The sequence below is a fragment of the Trachymyrmex septentrionalis genome, unplaced genomic scaffold (assembly GCF_001594115.1).
Source record: "Trachymyrmex septentrionalis isolate Tsep2-gDNA-1 unplaced genomic scaffold, Tsep1.0 scaffold62, whole genome shotgun sequence".
NCBI classification, from domain to species: Eukaryota; Metazoa; Arthropoda; class Insecta; order Hymenoptera; family Formicidae; genus Trachymyrmex; species Trachymyrmex septentrionalis.
Genome location: NW_017305800.1, coordinates 1616444 through 1638602, shown reverse-complemented (window position 1 = coordinate 1638602; position 22159 = coordinate 1616444). Strand labels below are relative to the sequence as shown.

General features: G+C 32.1%; 4 protein-coding genes across 9 annotated transcripts in view; 2 read left to right on the top strand and 2 right to left on the bottom strand.

Moving 5' to 3' along the window:
- Positions 1-942: 942 nt before the first annotated feature.
- Positions 943-2991, top strand: LOC108752787 (cyclin-related protein FAM58A). Of its 2 annotated transcripts, none has more exons than XM_018493876.1 (6): positions 943-1132; positions 1480-1613; positions 1695-1792; positions 1872-2090; positions 2164-2394; positions 2479-2991. In XM_018493876.1, exons 1-6 carry the CDS (start codon positions 1095-1097, stop codon positions 2572-2574), a joined length of 816 nt encoding a protein of 271 aa, XP_018349378.1. In that variant the 5' UTR covers positions 943-1094; the 3' UTR covers positions 2575-2991. The 2 variants fall into 2 exon arrangements, with proteins under 2 accessions (XP_018349378.1, XP_018349377.1); XM_018493875.1 differs by having other exon boundaries at positions 943-1168.
- Positions 2992-3201: 210 nt separating this feature from the next.
- On the bottom strand, positions 3202-5228 carry LOC108752781 (serine palmitoyltransferase 1). The gene is made up of 2 exons (XM_018493868.1): positions 3981-5228; positions 3202-3883 (listed from the first exon to the last, which is right to left on the bottom strand). Exons 1-2 carry the CDS (start codon positions 4879-4881, stop codon positions 3369-3371), a joined length of 1416 nt encoding a protein of 471 aa, XP_018349370.1. The 5' UTR covers positions 4882-5228; the 3' UTR covers positions 3202-3368.
- A 1641-nt stretch (positions 5229-6869) lies between these two features.
- The window catches only part of LOC108752904 (adenylyl cyclase-associated protein 1), a 16441-nt gene continuing 1151 nt past the window's right edge, over positions 6870-22159 (top strand). The window contains exons 1-7 of one of the 2 annotated variants that reach the window (XM_018494097.1): positions 10723-11894; positions 12944-13156; positions 15000-15330; positions 15471-15755; positions 15830-16068; positions 16163-16338; positions 16443-16646. In XM_018494097.1, the coding sequence (XP_018349599.1) occupies positions 10844-11894; positions 12944-13156; positions 15000-15330; positions 15471-15755; positions 15830-16068; positions 16163-16338; positions 16443-16646 (2499 nt within the window). In that variant the 5' untranslated portion in view covers positions 10723-10843. Of the gene's footprint in view, positions 6958-10722; positions 11895-12943; positions 13157-14999; positions 15331-15470; positions 15756-15829; positions 16069-16162; positions 16339-16442; positions 16647-22159 lie in introns of those variants that run through there. The other variant, XM_018494098.1, reaches the window with a different exon arrangement.
- The window catches only part of LOC108752903, a 5802-nt gene continuing 646 nt past the window's right edge, over positions 17004-22159 (bottom strand). The window contains exons 3-7 of one of the 4 annotated variants that reach the window (XM_018494096.1): positions 21813-22093; positions 21519-21701; positions 20763-21108; positions 18491-20687; positions 18267-18381 (exon numbers count right to left, since the gene is read on the bottom strand). In XM_018494096.1, coding sequence (XP_018349598.1) covers positions 18353-18381; positions 18491-20687; positions 20763-21108; positions 21519-21701; positions 21813-22093 — 3036 coding nt within the window. In that variant the 3' untranslated portion in view covers positions 18267-18352. Of the gene's footprint in view, positions 20688-20762; positions 21109-21518; positions 21702-21812; positions 22094-22159 lie in introns of all 4 variants that reach the window. The other 3 variants (XM_018494093.1, XM_018494094.1, XM_018494095.1) reach the window with 3 other exon arrangements.

Here is a 22159-nt window from a genome sequence, read left to right as displayed (position 1 = left end):
GCTTCAGGTTGATTGTCGCAACAAACTTGCAATCAGCTTGCAACTAATGTAGAATCGGCTTTAAACTTATATTTTTAACATAATATCTTATATATTGCCGAAAAATTATAATTTTTCCTCTGCAGTTATCATCTCTATTGATAATCAAACTCGGATATCATTAAAATCACAGTTTTAAATAAAAATCGAGTATTATTAAGTTTGAAACATATGTACATGTCTACCAAACTAATAAATCATGAAATTAATCCGTATTACTAGTTTATTACTCTTATGCCCATTTCTACCAACGTAGATTAACTTTAATCTCGGTTCAACTTACTCTTTGTCTTTTTCTAATCTTTAGAATTAATTGCTTAAATTTTAACAGGCATGCGAATTTCCATAAGCGCCGAAGGACTTTAATAGTATCTCGTCGATGTTATGTCTTGAAACAAGATGAAAATTACAAAAGTGAACAAATTTACTAGATGTTGACCAATAAAATTGTCATCAGTATTCTAGTAAATTCGTTCACTTTTGTAATTTTCATCTCGTTTCAAGATATAGAATCGATCCTCTGGCCATTCTTCCATCTGTCCAATCTTCCTTTTGTCCAATCTTGCTTTTGTCCAATCTCGTATCTATCCAGACTTGAAACCTCATGTCCTTGTCTCTGGAACAATTTCGCTTTATAGATGACATTATTTTAAAATAAATTTTAAAAAATTGAAAAATAAATTTTAACTTTGATGACGTGTACAGAGAGAACAAAATTTTTTTGCAAACTTTCTTTAATTGTATCATAAAATCTAACATTTTCTTTTTAAAATTCAATTTTCGACAATACGACTTTATCAACGGTGCTGATAATGTGATACGTAGTTCACATCATTTTATAGAAAATGACGTTGATGCCGCTAATATACGGGTAGATTTTTTGCTGGTTTTTGCGTGTCATATGAAAAAAGCCGATATGGCGGTATGGCCGCTCTCAGGTTTCTTTCGGGTTTGGATCTCTTGTACCTGAATGAGTTGGAAACTGAAGTTTTTTCACTAGCGCGCTTACACAATTTTTAAACGAGACCTTTTCTGCGAAGACAAGTATATCCGCGATGAATCCCTCAGAGCCAACCGGCACCGAAACTCTCAGGTACAATGAGTTCACATTGGATGACACTGAGATAAGGTTATACGCTAGTTTACTCTTCACAGATCAAATGCTTTTCAATATTTTCTCAACGCTATTCTGACATAATTCTGGCACTCATTGTTATTCTTGAAGTTTGTTGTATATCGAGCTATGTTTGTTACTTTTTTTCTTTTATATATTTAGACTAGGTTGCTCTACCTTTCGGTTAACTTCAATTCACTGCCTTACACTCTTACTTTCTTATGCTTTTACTTTTATTCTTTTGTTTATTCAGTAGGTAGATTACCACATAGTTTATTCAAAGATGGAACAATCGGTTCTTAATGCATTTTTTTGCACTTTTTTAGCTCAAAGATGAAAGATGTGATCGATGTTCTTGCAATGCAACGTGAAAAAAGGAATACATTACAAAAAAGCATTACAATCGATTATACCAAATCTAATGATAGCTTTACGGTTTCACGATTTATCTTCGAATGCGGTATGTTATTATAATAATAATTTATCATTAGAAAGTTGTCTATAAAATATGATTTTTTATAAAATACTTGTTTGATTGTAGGTTTGAAATTGGAAGCTCACCCACTGACAATAGCTACCGCTGCTACGCTATATCATAGATTTATTAAAGAAGCGACACCACAGGGATATGATAATTATGTAAAAATGTTATAGTATAATTATTTCGAGATTCTACATAAGTTCTGAATAAATTTGACAAATTTTATCTTTTTTTTAGCTTTTAGCTGCAACTTGTCTTTATCTAGCTGGTAAAGTAAAAGATGATACGCTAAAAATACGAGACGTAATGAATGTATCTTATAATACACTTCATAGAGGATCTCAGCCGCTTGATCTTGGAGATCAGTATTGGAGTATGAGAGATGCGATTGTTCAAGCTGAACTTTTAATCATGAGGATGCTCAAATTTCAAGTTACACCTGTACATCCGCATAAGGTATTGCAAATATTATTAATGTTAATGTACATGTGTGTCAACGTATTAATAACTACATTATACTTTATTGCAGTACATGCTTCATTATCTACGATCTTTGCAAGCTTGGTTTGGCGAAGAAGAATGGTCTAAGTATCCTGTCGCCAAAACAAGCATGGCACTGCTGCAAGATTTTCATCATTCCCCAGCTATTCTTGACTATTCACCGAATTTAATAGCAATAGCCTGTATTAATTTGTCATTGCAAATTTATGGTGTGGTTGTACCTTTGATGGATGAATGCGATCAACAGCCATGGTTCAATGTGAGTATTATATGTATTATATGTGAGTATTATTTCTACATCAATTTATATTAATAGGTTTATATGTAAATTATTTTGTTACAGGTTTTCTGTAAAGATTTAGCGAGGGATAAGTTATGGGAAATTATGGAAAAGGTCATGGCGGCATATGACGAAGAACCTGAAACGAGAGACAACTAATAAGGGTGTATCTGTATCTATTATAATAATAAAGCGGTTTGCAAGTTGTCGTATTATAGCAGACTTTTTTATATAATTATATGGAGAGCAAACTTTTAAAATTTATAATTTTCAGAAAACGAGAAAGAAAACTATGCTTTAAAAAAATAATATATGCTAATCAGTAGCATATGAACTGTTAACCAAATTACTAAACATAAACAATTGCAAAAAATGTTAAACATTGTATTTGTCTCTAATTAAAGGACATAAATGCATTCGATGTCTAGGTCTTTTCAGCATATAAATTAAAGATGAAAAAATGAATATTCCAGAGTAGCTTATACGAGTCTTCCAACATTACACCATCTCTAACTAAAAAAATAAAATTTTCGGACAAAACATTTTAAAAGTCTGCTCCTTCATGTAAGTTGTATTCAGCGAATTTTTGTAACTAAACATACAATATTTAAATATTTATTTATCAACATTGATTTATTTATAAATTTTAATTTTTATTGTATCATACACGCTTAGATTTTTTTCATAATTATCAACAACAATAATCCCTAAAAGGATTAATATTCTTTTTATAAAATTTTGATGTCATTTTTCTATGAAATATTAAAAAAATAGGTATATAATATTTTCAAAGCTCTATTTTATTTTAATAACTTTTCATCATACAAAAAAGCTACATGGACGAATCAATATATCTGTGTTGATACACAGAATATGATATGTATAAATAGATGCATTTTTGATGTATAAGCTGAATATATCTTAAAATGTAACTCTTTCAAGTTTCATTTATTTTATTCACAAAATGACAACAAAACTTCTTCTGTACACTTCTTTAAAGTATTTAGTGCAAACTTGATATCACTGTTATCCAGACTAGCAGATATACAAAGTCTGAGACTAGGTCTGAGTAAAATTATTTCAGTTTCCAAATAGACAGGCACTATAATCGCCAAGTTATTTTCTATACATTTATTTGAAATTGCAGATAGTAATTTCTCTTCTATGGCACGATCTTTTTGCTCCTTTAAATATACATGCTTCAAAGGTGATTCCGCAAAACTAGAGCACTCTAACATTAGAATTTCTTTGAGACCATTGTGTATGGATAAGGCATTATTTCTCAAAGACTGGAATATTTCTAAGTTATTTTCAATTATATCTAAAGAAGTGATAGCAGCGGATGCCAAGAGAGGTGGTTGAGACGCTGAGAAACAGTAGCCAAGACCAGATAAACGTTGATGATCGATAATAAAGGAGGCTCCTATGCAAAAGCCACCAATAGTTCCTATAGCCCATTCTAAAGATCCTAAAAAATATATACAATATATATATATAAATATATACTATTATACATGTATTCATATATTAATAAGAAATATTTGGCTTTAATAATTGCTTCTCACCCATTATCATATCTATTTCACTTATAGGAATGTTGAAGTATTCAGTAACACCTTTTCCATGTAGTCCGATGGTACCAAATGATATTGACTCATCGATAAAGATTCTCAATTTGTACTCCTTACACAGAGCCAATAATTCTGGTAGAGGACAGATGTTTCCTGTATTCATATAAATACCCTCTATAATCAGAAAACGTTTGATTTTCACACCCTTTTTAATATGTCTTTTATCTATTTCTTCCTGTTTCGTTAAGAGATTACGTAGATCTTGAACATCATTATGTTTAAAATATTGAATATTTCCTCGAGATGCGTCCAATCCTTTTTGTATGGCAAAATTCACTCGCTCGTCCACAAATATTAAGTCTTTACGTTTACAATAAGCTGGAATTGCAGTCGACACAGTGGCGAATCCATACGAGTATATTATTGCTTCTTCCACGCCCATAAATTTAGCTAAACGTTCTTCTAATTCAAGATGTACGTCGACAGTTCCATAGAAGCCTCGTGGTCCGCAAGATCCAACGCCGTATTTCTTTATAGCCGCTGCAGCACTTTCTATCAGCTCTGCTTTGTCACTTAAACCTAAGTAGTTATGTGTACCCAAATTAAGGCAATTTTTTTCATCAACTATCACTCGCTTTCCGACTTTGGAAGTGACGTATTTTGGACGTAATGAAGGATGATTTTTCGGTGATTCTGGTACGAGAGATTCCGGCCGCCACTCTGCTAATTTGTTCTCCACCAACTCTTTTGAAAGTACTGAGTCCTGGTTACTTCGTTTCTTAGAAATAAACCACACTATCCAAACCACCAGAATCGCTTCTAACAAGGTATGGTAATGCGACAAACTATTCCGCAGTACTTCCACTGATTCAACAAACAGGAGGTTAGTGTTCATTTTGTTGACTAGTCCGGGTGATACTGGCACTTTCTTATATGAAAAAATATAAATTGAGCCGAATTAACGATGAACTGTGGTGAACTCACGAAAACAAGCCGATAACGATAAGCTGAATTATCATCACCAAGTCCTTGACATGGTTCTTCTGCTCTGCTCCTCTTAACACTCTTAACAGTCTTCGCGCCAATAAGGTTAAATCAGATCTATGAATAGTTGGAACCTTTAGATGGCTGTATACATTATATAAGAACAAATAACAGCGAATGATAAGTAAATTTGTATATTAATGGATTATTAATGCAGATGCGTAAAAGAGCGGACCAATCATGTGCCTCGTGTGATGAACACAATATGGCACCTTTTACATTAAACATTTGATTGGTGCATTTCTATGATCGTTCAAATTGAGTATAGTTTCGTAAGAAATAAATCTAGTATTCTGTTATAAAAACAGGTTTTATAACAGAATACTAATTTGCGAGAAATACGTAGAGTATATAAATATGTAAATATAAGAAGCGATAATTTCATATTACCTTTATAACTAATCTGGGAAAAAATATTTCATATGACATTATATAAAATTATATATAATTATATAAAAAAATTGACATATTTTATGTACACTTATATATAATTATATGTAAAATATGTCCATATATACATATGTAATATTTTTTTCCGAAAAATGGTAATATATTGGATTTTTTAATAGGATGGGATCGCTATAATTTTATGTTTAATTTGCATCTTGAATGAAAAGGATTATTTAATTTTTTATAATTATTAAAGCGTCAAAACAATCTGGTAAACACTTTTTTATAAGTATGTATAAATATGTATAAACATACATAAATAATGTTATATAAATATGTATAAAATTAACATACATAAATATTTATAAACATATATAATGATATATATATCCGTACATGTTTATGTTCCTCTTCTTCTGTAAAATTACTTTTTAGTGTAATAGAAATAATAATAATAATGTGGAAACATAAAAAATAATTAAAGGGATACTTTTTGTATTGTTTATTTTAGAAGAAAATTTTGAAAAACATAAAAAAAATTGCTTATACACAATTATATATACTTTTATATAATAATTATACATTAATCATTTTTTTACATTTTTTCAAACTTGATTTTTTTTTATTATATTAAAAAATAATTTTATAAAAGAAAAAGGGATATATAAATAGGATATGGACATATTTCATATATGTTTATGAATATTTACATATGTTTATACGTATTTACATATATTTATGCATGAAAAATGTTTATATTGAAATTATTCTATTTATTATATAATTTATTATAATTACTAAATTGCATAAGTCATATTTTAACGAGTATTTTATAGTTTTGTGAAAAACAATTAAGCCTAAAAAAGTTTCATAATAAAATATATTAATTGAAAAAAAATTGACTTGCTATTATTGTCTTTTGTTATTGATCCATTTCTATCGTAATGTACATTAATTTAATCTCGGTTTAAGTTACTCTTAAAATTTTTCTTATTTTTAGAACGAGGAAAAGGTAGAAAGCAAGTTAAATCCATAGACATAAAAAATTAAAAGTCTACATTACTAAAAATAGACAATAATGTTGTTTTTACATCTCCAATAAAAGCGTGCGATACAAAAGCTGCGTAAAAAAATGCAAACGAACTTTTGGTTGAGACTGTACTGAGAGAAAGAGGGATACATTGTCGCCTGAAACCTTCTCTGTCGGTTGATTATAGTATAACGACCAGTGCTCCAGTTTTTCTTTTAGTATTATTACAGTTCGAATACGCCGTGCATTTCCCTGGCGAACAGAACTGAAGACGGACCTGTGCGCGTGCAATCGGCGATTTTAAACCGCCGCTAAAATCGGAGCGGCCGAAAACAGTACTTCCGGCACATCCGGCAAACGCCCCAGTCAGTCTACCTGTCAGCGCATCGCCGGAGTTGAAATTTCTGCCCGTACAATAAGTCGTGCTCTGCCGATTTTTCGTCGATATTCTATCGAGAAAGAGCCGTACAAGCGGTGGTGATTTATACAAGGATCTTCCATCGAACGGTGAGTGTACATTTAGTTTAGACGACGATCGTTTTATACCGCAACGCTCGACGGTGCACCTCCCTTTCTGCATATTTCTCGATTTATTTTCCGTCAGGAGGCCTAATATTAAGCGCGATCGAACGTATGATATTCAAATTATATGTAAAATGGATAGATTTTCTTTCGCGCGGATTTATTTTTCAGGCTGGCTAGCTCGGGGAGATTGAAAGCGCAAAGTTTGGTTAGCCGCCGTTACGCATTCCGGTGAGCGTTGCCTGGCTTGAGTCATGCATTTCACTTGACGCTTATTGCCGGTGACGTGTGCATTCGTATGAGTCGTACCCGTTTACTCTAGATAAACTTTGTCTAGGACTATCTCGATTAGAATTAATAGATAATTATCATATCTTGTTAAACTGTTCAATTCCATTGAACTTTCGTACATCTGTTGGAACATTTAATGCAATAACCTCAAGCTTGATGTACAGATTCTACAGGTTACTCCAATTAACTTCAATTAACTTGTCGATTAATATCTGCAGTATCTTGTTAACGTAAATGGAATTATTAATTTTTTTTGTTGACACATGAAAAGAAAGATTAGATCGAGAATAGCTAATTTTATAATTAGAAATTGTATCGGTTGAATTTATCATTAAGTTAATAAGAGCACGATTAGGAATTTAAAGAATTTTTAAGTAGGACTAATGTTTACTTTTACCAATGTAAATTAATTTTAATGTTGATTAATTTTACTCTTTATCCTTTTATAATTCTTAGAATTAGAAAAAGATAAAGAATAAGTCAAACTAAGATTAAATTTAGTCTACAAGAAATGGACATAAGTAAAGATAAAGAATATTTATGATTAAGGACAATGAATTGTACAATTAAAAAGTGTGTCGGTCGAATATGTCGTCGATTAAGTTAATTGGAATTTAATTAAAATTACCTTAAACTTACTTGTGAAATTTGATTTTTCATCATGAGATATTCCTGCATAGTTCGATTTATGTTCATTTCTATCAATATACAATAGATTAAATTGAATCTCCGTTTAACTTATACTTTTTATCTTCTTCTAATTTCAAGAATTAGGAAAAGATAAAGAATAAGTTAATCCGAGATTAAGGTTAATCTACTTTGGTAGAAATGGGTCTATTAGATTAGAGGAAAGATTAGTAACGAATTCGGTTAGGATGAAAGAAAGTATCACTCATTCAATTGAAAGGTATGCTGCAACATGTGGACACAGTGGACAATCCACATTTTGTATAAATAGAGTAATTAAATTTTAAAATGTGATTTATTGATATTTTTTCTATCATTTTAATTTAAAGTTTATTTACCTACTTTGTTTTTACAAAGTGTGGATTAATCCATTGTTACAGCAAGCTCTTTAAAATTATAAGATCTGTTTTTTATAACTTAACTAGTGTATACTTCTTATACTTCTAAGATATATCTATTTCATTAGATCCATCTTAGTAACATAAAGGAACAGTAATATAATATCCATGTTATAATTTTACACTCAATAATTGTTACGTACAACATATTATATCATATTTATATTTTAAGTTTGAAATTTATAACATTAATGTTATAATACTGTTAGTTGGTGTTTACTGGAATGCATGATATTTGATGAAAGTGAGAAAAAAAGTTCTAATGCAGTTTAATGCAGCAATACAAAACAAACCTATAGTGTGAAAGTGTAACAAAAATATTTAAGTTGATTCAAAATATTCTATTACATAATATATATATATATATATATATTATTTAAATTGTATATGTTATATATTCCATCAAAATACACTTGTGTTACAACATGTTTAATAAATTTGTAGCAGCATTAATGGTAATAAATTCATAGCAGTATTGTTTGTTTTTAGAGTATAGTAGTATAGAGTTGTAAGATATTGTTATTTGTCATGACGGTCTACAATCATCACATTCATTTTTTTCTACTTATTGATTGGCAATAAAATTGGGCGCTGGTCCGTTAGGATGACTGCGTTCAATTAATTGATAGTCAACTTATCAAGAAATATTTATCAATATTTATCTTGTTATCACAAAATTATTAATTTTATTTGACACACGGACAAGAAAGATTAGATTAAAGATGACGAATTGTACAATTAGAAATATTGTTTCAAGTTTATTATTACAAGTACTTGTGCCGACAGAAAAATAATCACCTGAAGAAAAATTACTAGAAAATTGTCAATACATCGAGAAGCTTGATCATTCATTTTTTAAATCGATTGCTCGATTTATCTTTTTCGATACCACTCACCCCGAATCTACACTTTAATTATCTCATGGATAGAGTTGTTAATTTTTTTGCAATATAAAAGAAAAGATTAAATTAGAGATATCGAATTATCGAATTTCAAATGTTACCAATTTAATTAACACTTTAATTGTCACATTACACGTATCTATGGGTGACGCGTAAAATTCGTAAAGATCCCGTCATTTGTGGGTGACGATTTTTTAACTCGTCAAGAATTTCAAAATTTCAAATATTAAAGAAACGCTATTTATATTAAGATATTTAAAAAAGACAATAAAATATTAAAATATACTCTAAATTTAATTTACAATGCTGAAATTCATTAAATATCCGTTTCTATTAATTAGATTAACACTTTAATCTCATTCAAACTTGCTCTTCCTTCTAATTCTTAAAATTAGAAAAAGATGAAGAGTTAGTCAAATCGGGATTAAAATTAAACTTATATAAATGGTCAAAAGTCAGTTAATTCCGTTGATCCAAGGGTTCAGTCGAAAAGTCGCCTCGAAAGCAGGATGTTACGATTCTCTTCCGAACAGCGGCAGCACAAGGGACGTGACCCGGAGGTGCGAAGAAGGAGCGGCGAGGCGGGGGTGGAACGTTGCATCGCGCCGGTCGAAACTGGGAACGTCAAATCCGGACGGGCATCTAGGACGTTATCTCCAGCCGCCGCCTCTCCGCTCGCGCCTTCGTTATCGTCGCCGTCTTCCTCGCTGTTCTGTTGATCTCTCGAGATACCTATTAAATTTTTTCCTTCCGCGATACTTATCAGCAACAATCAAAAATTCTCAAGTTTAGGTTTATCCAGCTGGCGAGTGCGTTTTTGCATTCTGTTATCCTGTGACTGCTTTCTCGGTCGGAATATATTCCATTCTAGGATCTGCTTCTGGAATCCTTCCGACCCTCGCTCTGCGAAAGCTTCCAAAAACTCTCGTGCGTTTGTTTTTTGCTTTTTTTACGAGAGTGTGATGACAATTCTGTCGATAATTAACAATTACGTTCGAATTCTTCAATTTCTTGTTATCAAAAAGTTGTGCACTTTGGAGCATATATTCGGAATTCTTGCAGTGTGGCTGGAGAAAAAGGAGCCGTGTTTTATCACAAGGCGATTGTTCGAGCGCGATTTTCGATCGCTTGTGCCTTTTGAGCCTTGTTTCAAACGCTATCACCGCACCGTTCGTGTAAAAAGACGACGATGTTGATGCATCCTGAGACATACTTTGGGTACTGCACGCATCAGTTATAATTGATTTGTTATGTTTACGAACGATTATATTGGCGATATAAACGAATCCGCATGAGACGGCATTGCGGGCTGGGAAATTGTTGATCTTGTTACGTTTCATTAAAAATATTTGTTAAATTTCTGATTGTTAAGTCTATTAAGAAACTTAAACAGTTTTCTCGTTGAATCAAATAGAAATTTTTTAACTCATTAATTTATAAAAGATTTTACGAGTTGAAGAGAAATTATAATTCTTAAAGGTGTTATATCATCGTATGTTATGTCATCGTACGTTGAAATACATATTCAGGAAGAGTAGCAAGTATACATAACGACAGATACGTGGAGTACGAGGTGAATGATACACAGGAACGATGTTTAAGTGCTGCGTATGTAACAGCGCGTCGAAGGCGAACGCCGAGAGAGAGGATGACACGCCAGTGGGATCGCCCAAGCTGACCGCAGCTTCCGTCGAAGTGGATGACGAGATTAAATTCGCGACGAGGGTGGACAAATTGAATGGTGATGTGCAGAAGTCGGAGAAAACGTCGCCAGAAAATATTTCATTAGAGAATAAGGATGTCTCGCTAGAGGATAAAGTTGTCTCTTTAGAGAATAAGGATGCCTTGCCAGAGGATAAAGATACCCCACCAGAGGATAAGGGTGCCTCGCCAGAGAGTAAGGATGCCTCGCTAGAGGATAAGGACACTTCGCCAGAGGATAAGGATGCCTCGCTGGAGGATAAAAGTATTTCGCCAGAGGATAAAGGTACCTTATCAGAGGACAAAGATGCCTTGCCAGAGAATAAGAATGTCTCACTAGAGGATAAGGATGCCCCGCTAGAGGATAAGGATGCCCCGCTAGAGGATAAGGATACCCCGCTAGAGAATAAGGATGTCTCGCTAAAAGATAAAACCATCTCGCCAGAGGATAAGGATGTCTCGCTAGAAGATAAGAATGCCACGCTAGAGGATAAGGATGCCACGTTAGAGGATAAGGATGCCACGTTAGAGGATAAGGATATTTTGTTAGAAAATAAGAATGCCTCGTTAAATTCCACTCCTATTCGCGTTAATTCGCTAAATTCCACTCCAATTCGTGTATATTCGAATGGAAACACTGACATTGAGGAAAGCTCGAGTTCGTCTTCGACGAAAGAAACGGTTGAGGAAGCCGGCGAAGAAAGCGTCTACAAAATTGTCGACGACAAAGATAACAGCAATCTTGACGGCGTCGCTGAAGATTGGACGCAGCCGACAGAAAATGTTGACTCTATTGGTACTGTTGCTCCCGTCAAAATGAATCTTTATGACGCGTCGGGATATATAGAAAGGACGATCGATGACGGACCGGAGGATGAAGGTGACGACTCGGTATTTGAAGGCTATCCGAGCGAAAATGAGACGATCAAGAAGGCGCCACCAGGTACATTAGGATCCCGCGATCCCATGTCTTTATGATCATCGATGTATAGGTCTGTCCACATCATGTTAATATTTGATTATTTTTGTATAATTTTATATACATGTCGATATTTGACATTTTTATATTTTATAAATGTCGCATTTATAAATTGAGCCACTTGTTTATTATGAACTCGTTTTATTATTATTGTTCTCTGTCTTTCTCTCTTTCAAATATTTTTCCATCTTTATTTTAAAAAATCTTTATTTTGTGAAATAAACACACATCGTCATATTCTTTCAAAAAAATTTTCTCTCATCTGAATAAAAAGAATTAATAATTCTATTCATATAAGAGAGATATTGTCTTTTTGTTTAAAGAATTTATTCAAGTTTCTCTTTCTTTTAAGTTTTAATATAATATAAATAATATTATATATTTAATATAAATAATATTAAATGTTTATTATATATTTAATCATGTTTATTTTATTTTTATAATTAATAGAATCACTAAAATCAATTTTCAAATATATTAAAATATTTACATATTTATATCAAAATTTTCCGTTTGGATAAATACGCGCTAAATGAAAAAAAATGATATTGTGCTTGGTATTTTGTACAAATGTAGTTATTAAACAATACGAATAATTAAATCATAATCAAACACGTTTCATTAAAATTGCAATTAAAAATTCTTTTTTGTAAACCAACGTTATTTTTAATTTTTATTACCATACAAATTACATAAAATTGTATGCGTTCGAAATTAAATATGGCATGTAAATGTCTTTTGTCTTATAAATAGAAATGGACTCTTTTCGTGGGCAGACCTATATTCTATGCTAGCTATTCTATAGTACTCGCGTCAGTAGCAAGAACATCGATTTGTAATAATTTCCGTGGGGGATTTGACCACCACACTTTGTCAATTGTATATATGGGAGTATTAACTTTAATTTGATGGGCGGGGCAGAGCGGGCCACGTGTGACCGCAAGACTCTTCGAGAATGAAAGACATGCATCTTTAAGAATAAAAGCTCGACGTATCATATGTCATTTCCGTAGTTTCCTCGATTCCACGTTGGCTGTCCGAGGAAGACGACGGCGAATACGTCTCGGGTGGATGCAGTGGCATGCAGGAACCGCCGGCGACGCCCGTCGCTCGCGACGAGTTAGCTTTAAGGCGACACAGATTCTTCTCCGATCTGTTGCAAGCTGCGCAGAATTCAACGGAGCACCGAGTGAGATTCGACCCGTTAGGACCGATGGTGCACACCGGTTAGGATTCGCCTGAGAATTTCCTATAGGCCCAGTTCCACAACTCACAGTTAAATCTTAATCGAGACTTATTCCTCATCTTTTTCCAATTCTGGAATTGGACAGAGATGAGGAATAAGTTGAACCTCTCCGAGAAAAAATGTTTTATGTATAATTATATAAAAAAATTGACATATTTTATATACAGTCGTATATAATTATATATAAAATATGTCCATTTATATAACATTTTTCTCCAAGTCGGTTAAGAATTAATCGTGAGTTATGGAACTGCGCCTTAGTCGGTTGTTATTCTTTCACACGCTGTTAGTTCTGGATTCTAGCCCAGCGTCTGCCTTGCAATTTTCGCCGTAGCTTACAATCCACTCTCATTTACACCAGTTCACGATAGTCTATTTTATACAATTACTTTCGTGAAAAAAATTATAAGTACAGTGCCTACATATGCAATATAGGCAAGCGCTATTAAATAAACATTATATTGGAATATATTTTAAATATATTTTTTTTATTTCGATCACTCATGCTTATTTTTTTATATTGTCGATATTTTTGTTATACATTTAAAATAGACAAAAAAAAAAAAGAAAAAGAGAAAGAATTCATTTATCCACGTCAATGGTATATGCAGTGCGATTGCAACTATAATGCATACGGATGTGCATATTTTCATTTTCCATGTATATTACATATCTTTAGATATGACGATTGAAAAACTACGCGCTACATGTAATACTATTGCGATTATGTTACATTATGAATCATTTGCCGAGCGTATTTCTGTGGATGGGACTATAACTGCACGATGTTGGTGGATTCTCTAATAATAGTCTGGAGTATTCTCGCGTCGGACGGAAAGTCATCTCATTTGAGATATCTTTCAGTTTCTTGCCAATTTTCGGAAAGTCTAGTAGCCGCATCGTCGTTTATAATAGGATAATTGCAATATTCTTCAAAACTTAGGTAACATTCTGGCGAAAAATAAAAATAAGGCAAACAAAATATATAGTTAATCTATTAAGGAAAAGCGTGAGCGGTGTAATTTGTATACAGATTTCATTAGCGAGATGGTTCTGCGTGCATTAGGAAATTTTAATCTACGACGCATTGTAAAATAAAGCATATTCTCAAGAGAATTTAAGGATAAATTTTATAATGGAAGTCATTTATGTACTCAGTGGAAAAAAGAGAATCATTATCTTAATTAACCCAATTTTTTTTCTATCCGATAATCCCGTCAAAAATATTTAGTCTTATAGAGACAAAACTTCAAAATGAATACGAAGCAGGTGTTTAATTTGATTCTTTATTTAAAAAATTATGTTTTCTTAATGGAGAATAGGTCTCGTAAGTACGAAGCAAAATTATCTCGATAATGATAACGATTAAATTGTTCATTAATATAATTATTTAATTGTAGTCGGATACTATATGTATTTTTATCATTATAATTTTAAAAATTACGCCGATCGCGTTTTTCCTTAATAGACATATGTACATGTGTGTGTGTGTGTGTGTGTGTGTGTACGCTTAATTTTGATACATATCATTTTATTAATATACTCACTTAAGTACTGATCTTAACGCGATGTAGTTAACTAACGTAACTATTTATAAACGTATTCTATATTTAGTGTTCCAAGTACTCGATGAAGTATTCCAAGCGTCTGTGAGTTTTCCAGATGTTTCCAAATTCCTTGAGATAAAATTTACTTTCTTCTTTGTGTTTGTTTATTAGTTTAATGTTATTATTTTTAAACGTGAGTGAATTAATAATCTTTTTTTTTAATTATTACAGTCAATATACAAACGTTTATAAATTTGTTTATAAAATAAATTGCAGGTCGTGAGAGCACCGATAAAGAAGAACATCTAGAAGAATTAGTGAACCGGTTGGAAAACGTAACGAGACGACTCGAAAACGTACACTTTGCAGTTGAGACACAAGATACTGCCGTACAAACGAGCACACCTTCCCCGAGGAGGTCTACGTCGTCAGGAAGTAGTTTATCTCTATCGTCGAAGCAGGAAACTGTTCCGAATCCACCTACAAAGATGTCGATTGCCGGATATGAGGACTTCTTAGCTGGACCAGTTAAAGAATATCTACAGTTAAGTAAAAAAATCGGCGGCGATGTAGATGTTCATAGCAAGCTTGTGGAAAAGGCTTTTCAGTAAGTAATATTTTAGTTTTATGAGATTAAAGAAGTAGACGAACGTAATATAGTGAATAAATTATTAAATTATTAAATTAATTAAATTATTAAATAATACATAATAAATTGTTAAATATATTTTAATTTCTCTCTCTCAGGATTCAGCTTCAATTTATACACATGGCGGCGAGCCGTCCCGCACCGACGAATCAATCCGAACAAGTATCTTTATTTGCGCCTATGTCAGCACAAATACAACAGATTCAAGAATTTCGCGAGAAGAATCGTGGATCTTCATTCTTTAATCACTTATCAGCAATTAGTGAAAGTATCCCAGCTTTAGGATGGGTCGCTGTGTCTCCTACACCAGCTCCTTATGTAAAGGAAATGAATGACGCCGGTCAATTTTACACTAATCGTGTATTAAAAGATTGGAAAGAAAAGTAAGCTTTTTTAAAACTCATTATTTTTTTTTGTAATTTATTCCGGAGCGGAACTAAAACTTACTTATTTATAGAGACAAAATACACATAGACTGGTGTAAAGCGTGGGTGCAAACATTGACCGACTTGCAACAGTACGTTCGTCAACATCATACGACGGGTTTAGTATGGGGAAAAACTGGCGCACCTGCGGGCGCATGCATACCACCCCCTCCGCCACCTTCGATGCCAATCGGAGATATTGCACCGATGTTGAATGACGACAGAAGCGCCCTTTTTGCTCAGATTAATCAAGGAGAAGATATCACAAAAAGTGAATACATTTATTATATTTTTTTTTCTCCACGCAACTCTATAATCTCGACGTACGAGAATATAATACGTAATATATAATATTTATATTGTAGGTTTGAAGAAAGTCACCTCCGATATGCAAACACATAAAAATCCTGCTTTGAGATCCGGCCCGGCACCATTCAAAGCGCCGACGGTCAATGCGATACCAATGAAAACTGTGATGTCAGCAAACACACCTATTGATAAGCCACCTGTATTTACTAGAGATGGCAAAAAATGGCTCGTGGTATGACATTTCGCAAAGGAATAATAAAAATATTAAATAATGCGTTTCACACTATACGTATTATATTATTATTATATGTATTAAAAATATTATATTTTTCACAGGAATATCATAAGGGTGAGAATTTAGTAATTGATAACGTAGAGATGAATAATGTGGTTTATATGTTTCGGTGCCAAGATAGCACGCTTACTGTCAAAGGCAAAGTGAATTCCGTTGTTATGGATTCCTGTCGCAAATCGTCCGTTGTATTTGATTCCCTGGTATCCAGTATCGAATTTGTTAATTGTCAAAGCGTACAAATGCAGGTATGTATGGCTACACAATAGCTCCTTTTGTTATTGGCGTGTATATTTTAGCTTTTGAAATAAGACTCTATTTTTTTATTTAATAAAGAAAATAGATTGATACATAAAAGATAGATAACACTGCTAGATGTTGATATAATAAGAAATTTTGTCCTTTTTAATGTACGAGAAATTATTTTCCTTTTCGACACTGCTCTTAATTTTAGGATATCCAATTTAATTTTCTAAAAAGCTTTTTCTATCTTATAGATAATTTAATACATACAAATGTAAAAAAAGCATTTATTTAGAAAAAAATGCACTCTTATATAAAAGAATTCGATAAATAAAAATATTAAAAATATTTACAGAGATAAAGACAAGTTGTACGTCTCAAGTAATTCAATGTAAGTTAGACATTGATGTACATGTATCTGCAATGGAAGGTTTCGCCGTAACTTCTTTTTCCTTTTTTTCAACAGTAATGGTCCATAATTTGTTTTTATGTATCAGCAGATCTGTCGTGGGACTGATATTCTTCGTGTTTAAAATAAATAGATCCGCCGGATATTTCTTCCGTAAATCATCATTTGCCATAATAGAAATAACAATCATCTCTTTAGAAGCAATCTTTTTTATATGCTGCATTATGCTTGTATCTGATTTACTTCTATTTATATCGCTTTTATCTGAATGTTCTTTATTGATTGCCAAGGATTTTACATTTTGATCACTAGACACAATTTCCGAATGTTTTTTTGGTATGTTTTCTTTAAACGTCATATTAAGTTTTTCTGAGTCTTTATTGAATATGTCCTTTTGTAAATTTAATTTAGTTAAATTTGTCACAGTCCTGTCTACATGCAAATGCCTATTTATTGAAGCATTGTCATTTCGCACAACTTCCTCTGTTGCATGAACTTTTGTACAAGTCTTTTCTCCCAACATAGTCAATGGACTTCTCAGAGGACTTCTCGCGTGCCCTTGATGTTTTATTCTGTGAGATGATTCTAAACGATTTTTTAAAATTGGTATACAAGATTTAATGGATTCTCTTTGTGGTGATATAATAGACTTTGATTGAGATGTGAGTCGCAATTTATTTTTTATACACTTATTTTTATCATTATGCAGCTTTGCGTATGGCTCATGTAATGTACCGCTGATAGATTTCGTATTATAACGCATCAAAAATGAAGATTTTTTTGGGTATATGTTGACTTTTAAATCTTTACGTCTATTAGTTATTAAAGACATGTCGCTTTTAACTTGGGAATATGTTTGGAATGGTTTTGTGGAATAACATTCTATTCGAGGCGATAAATTTGTGATGCCTATAGATATTTCATCATTTTGTTTTAAATTATTTAATAAGGTACTGTCTGTATTTAATGTTTCATTTTTTTTATTTAATGAGAGAGGTAGTAAAGAAGCAGCGGGATCGAAGATGAAATCATTTTCCTTCAACATCATTAAAGAAGATGTAGTTTTCGGATTTGTTGAATAATCATGTTTATCAGGAATAAGATTTGAGTTAATAAGTATCGTCAAGTTAGAATATTCTGATGGTAATTCGCTTGGCGTTACTATATTTAGACATTCATCCACGGATATTTGTTGTTTAGTAACATTTTGTTTTGTTTTTTTCTGTGCGTTTAACTTTAAATGCGAATGTTTCATGTCTGATATAGATTTGGAAGATACGTTGTCCATTTTTACATCACTTATTATCTCTTCGTCAGTAAAATACGAATTACTACGAGAGATCGAATTGCAATTAGATTTGTTTAGATAGTCTTCGCGTGCTGTGTGAATAACTTTTGCATCAACATTTGCAACATCGAGTGAAAAATATGATGGCTTACTTTCAGTGACTTGCGTCTGCTTTTTATGTTTATGGAAATCTGCATTCACATCAATACCTTTATCAGTTATATTATTTTCTGTATTTGAGTGTTCTTCACAACGAGTCGTGATCGAATCCGATATTTTATGCGTAGATTTTGAGTCAATTTTGTGAGAATATGTTAGAACTTCTGGAAGAGACAAATCAATTTCTTCTTTTTCTAATTCTGTAGGTATTCCGGATTGTTGTGTATTGTTCTTGATAGAGAATTTATTCTTAATAGGAGTGATAAGCGCGAACATTCCTGGGTTTCTCTTTAAGTGCAGATCGGAAGAGCATTTTAAATCATTTTCTGTTTTCTGTTTGTATTCTTCTATGTAATTTGGCCATATATTTGTTAAAATGTCTGATGATTTCTTTGAAGAGCCAATAATTTGCTCGGTACTATTGCTGCTAGACGGTGCGATCGATCGATTATATACTACTACATGACTCGCCTCATCCGAACATCGAAAAAAATCGTTTTTACCTTGACATTGAAGTGCTCTGCGTGCTTTGAAAATTGCTATATTTTGGCTTTGAAGAAAAGTATCTATGTAATCTCTGATATTTTTAACACGTTCCAATATGAGATCTTCGAATTTTAACATTGTCGGCGAACGTTTATCGGCTATGTTATTGTCGATATCGGACGTTGCATTTTTTCTTAAATTTTCTTGTACGCATGTCCGTATATTTTGTAGGACAGTTTTCGTTTGCATCGATCTTTCATCCATATCGACTGGTATCGTTATCGAGATTACTTTTTCATAAATCGGAGGTTTCAGCGAAACATTATTCTTAATCTCGACATTATTATTATTATTATGACTCGCGAGATCCGTAATGCTAAAATATTCCGAAGATGTTTCGCGAATATAATCCTGGCTCTTCGTATTTTGTTGGTCTTCACAATGTGCAAGTGTATTTACTTTTTTCAAATATTGAGGAAATAAGTCACGTCGTTGTTTCATTTCTAGACAGATGTAACGCTGATTAATTTTATCATAAGAGTTACTAACAACTGGCTCTTCCTCTTTGATATCTATTATCATTGAAGGAAAATTATTATTTGATATCAGTGAAGATTCATCCGCAATATCGCCTTGTTTTTCATTACTTGTCGGACACTTCATTCTTGAGTGTGTCAGTAAAGTATTCTTGAAATGCAAAGCCTCTTGAAGCAATAATATCGTCGATTTGTTTTCCTTGTTATTACTATTGTTTGATATTTTACTTTGACTACTATTTTGAGATATTGTCACATTCTCTCGGTATTGTTTTTTATCAAATGTGTTGCTGAATTTTTTAGTAGCGAATCTTTCCTCTAACAATGTCTCGTTTTGTGTTTGATTGTCCTTATTTTCAGGTGATAAGATATAGAATATTCTTTCTGATATGTTATCTCGTGTATTGAATAAAGTATTTGTTTTAATTGCATCTTTATTGACTTCGGAATTCGATTCTATTTTGTGGTTAGAATTGCAATCTAAAATATTTTCCCACAAGCATTCTTTGTATTCATCATTTTCGTAGCTTTCTGATGACTGTAATTTTGCATTGCGGGAACATAAATGCGATTCTGTTGGTACAAATGAAAGATTGTTCCGTATATCATATTGACTAAATCCTTTAGAGTAAGTATTTTGCAATGTAAGATTTTCACTAGAACATTGATATGTTTTTGACGTATGTGATGAATCAGCTAAGGAAGATAAACAATCTTCTGAACGATTTAGCTCGAAATATTCGCTTGAAATATTCATAATCGGATTTGTTATAAATGAATCTATTTCATTGATTTGATCCATTTGATTTGTCCATTTTTGTTTTTTTGTAGACCGACTCATGTCTTGATATGTTTGCACATTATGTAAATTCTGAAGTTTTCTTCTGACTTCGATTAAAGTTAGTTGAGAAGGATGTATATTTTGCCCTGGTTGCACTATCGGAATAACTGAAATTCCGACATCTCTCGAGGACGCACAGTTGTTTGTCTTTAAAGTAACAACGTCTTTAGATACGTTTTCTTTATTTTGATGATATGTTTCTTCAGTACCTTTTACTATGTTACCTTGCATCCGTTTTTCGCATTTTGTCTCATTTATTTCCTCTTTTTTTGCTGTTACAGAAGCCTCGCAGAATATTTCTCTTTCTTCCGATGTCGACAAAGCTGTCTAGAATATAATAAATGTATAATTATCATACAATATTATTTATTGAGCTAATTTAAGTATGTTTGATAAACTTACTTGTCCTGCTATGTGTGCGGTTTTTAAAGAAGATACTTTGCTCATTTTTGATGGCTGATTCAATGAATGTAGATATTTATCATTACGTTGCAATTCCTTGAGAAATGATTTACATTTATAGATAGTCTCTGTGAATTTGTGGCATGGATTGTATTTAGCATTTATTGCATATACATCATTCTGCATTGAGGAAGGAGTCATTTTTGAAGATTGATGATTAATCACGTTCGAATTAAATGGTAGCTGCACATTTTGGCGTTGCAACGTGAAATTTTTGCTTCTAGAGAGATTATTTTTCTTCGTATTCACATTTTGCGGATATATATGTGCCCTCGCTGAATATACACTAACGAAATAAGCTAACTCAATGATTGCACAGGTTGCTTCAAAGATTTTGCGCTTTCTCTGAATTCTTATTACTATATGATAAAGTAAAATGTATAATAATTAATATCATGTTATATATTAATATTTTTTAGTTTTTGATGGAAGGTTTCGCCGGGCAAAACATTAATAGTTTCCTATTAATATTTTTCTTAATTCGTTATTTTTAGTTTTTCTATTAATGCTTTATTAACAGTTTTCTATTAATGTCTTTGCGTAAAAAACAACTAAATAAGATCGGGAACTATCATCGAGAGAAAGTGCAAAATATTTTTGAAGCAATCTATTGTGCTTATCTGTATAAAAATTGCATTAGTGTTATATGAACAGGAAAAATTAATGTAAAATCGAATGTATTTCTAATTTTTGTACTTCACAGATTGGTCACTAGTAGATTTTAAAGTTTCAATGCTACTGCAGGCTGCTGATAATTCACTGTGTTTAATATGTTGTGGAACACGTTCTTGTTTTATATCAAAACGATTCATTTGTTTTGCTTCTGATGAACGAAACACTTTTGAACAAGGAGCATACATTTTGCTCTCCGATGAAGGACTAAAATAAAGCATTATTATGAAATATAAATATATTAAAATCCGTATTCTTTATCTAATTGACTCATTAAAAGTTTGTTAATTATTGAATATTTTAAACTTCTATACGTACTTTAATAGCACGTGTTTCAGCCAATTTTTTCGGTCACCTGGATTAGATAAAGTCAGTCTAATCTTTCGCAGCTTCGGATTTAAATTATAGATTTGCTGTGGTAATGGCCAAGTTCCATATTGCATTTTGTACGTTAAAACATTGATTTTCAATTCCAGATCCTGAATTTTATACCCGATTTTATTTAGTATTTGTTTATTAAGCACAGTATGTTTCGTGTGCATATTTTTGCAATATTTTATACGGATAAGTATTGTGGAAGTGATGGCTATCGCTAAAACCTTCAAATATTAGACAATGAAGTACAATCAAAGATTTTTTTAAACCTAATATATATATATATATAT

Coding starts and splice junctions, on each gene's coding strand:
- LOC108752787 (XM_018493875.1), top strand. CDS start 1,095: ATGAATCCCTCAGAGCCAACCGGCACCGAAACTCTCAGGTACAATGAG. Junction 2,091..2,163: donor CACCTGTACATCCGCATAAG/GTATTGCAAATA, acceptor ACTTTATTGCAG/TACATGCTTCATTATCTACG. Junction 2,395..2,478: donor ATCAACAGCCATGGTTCAAT/GTGAGTATTATA, acceptor ATTTTGTTACAG/GTTTTCTGTAAAGATTTAGC.
- LOC108752781 (XM_018493868.1), bottom strand. CDS start 4,881: ATGAACACTAACCTCCTGTTTGTTGAATCAGTGGAAGTACTGCGGAAT. Junction 3,884..3,980: donor TGAAATAGATATGATAATGG/GTGAGAAGCAAT, acceptor TATATTTTTTAG/GATCTTTAGAATGGGCTATA.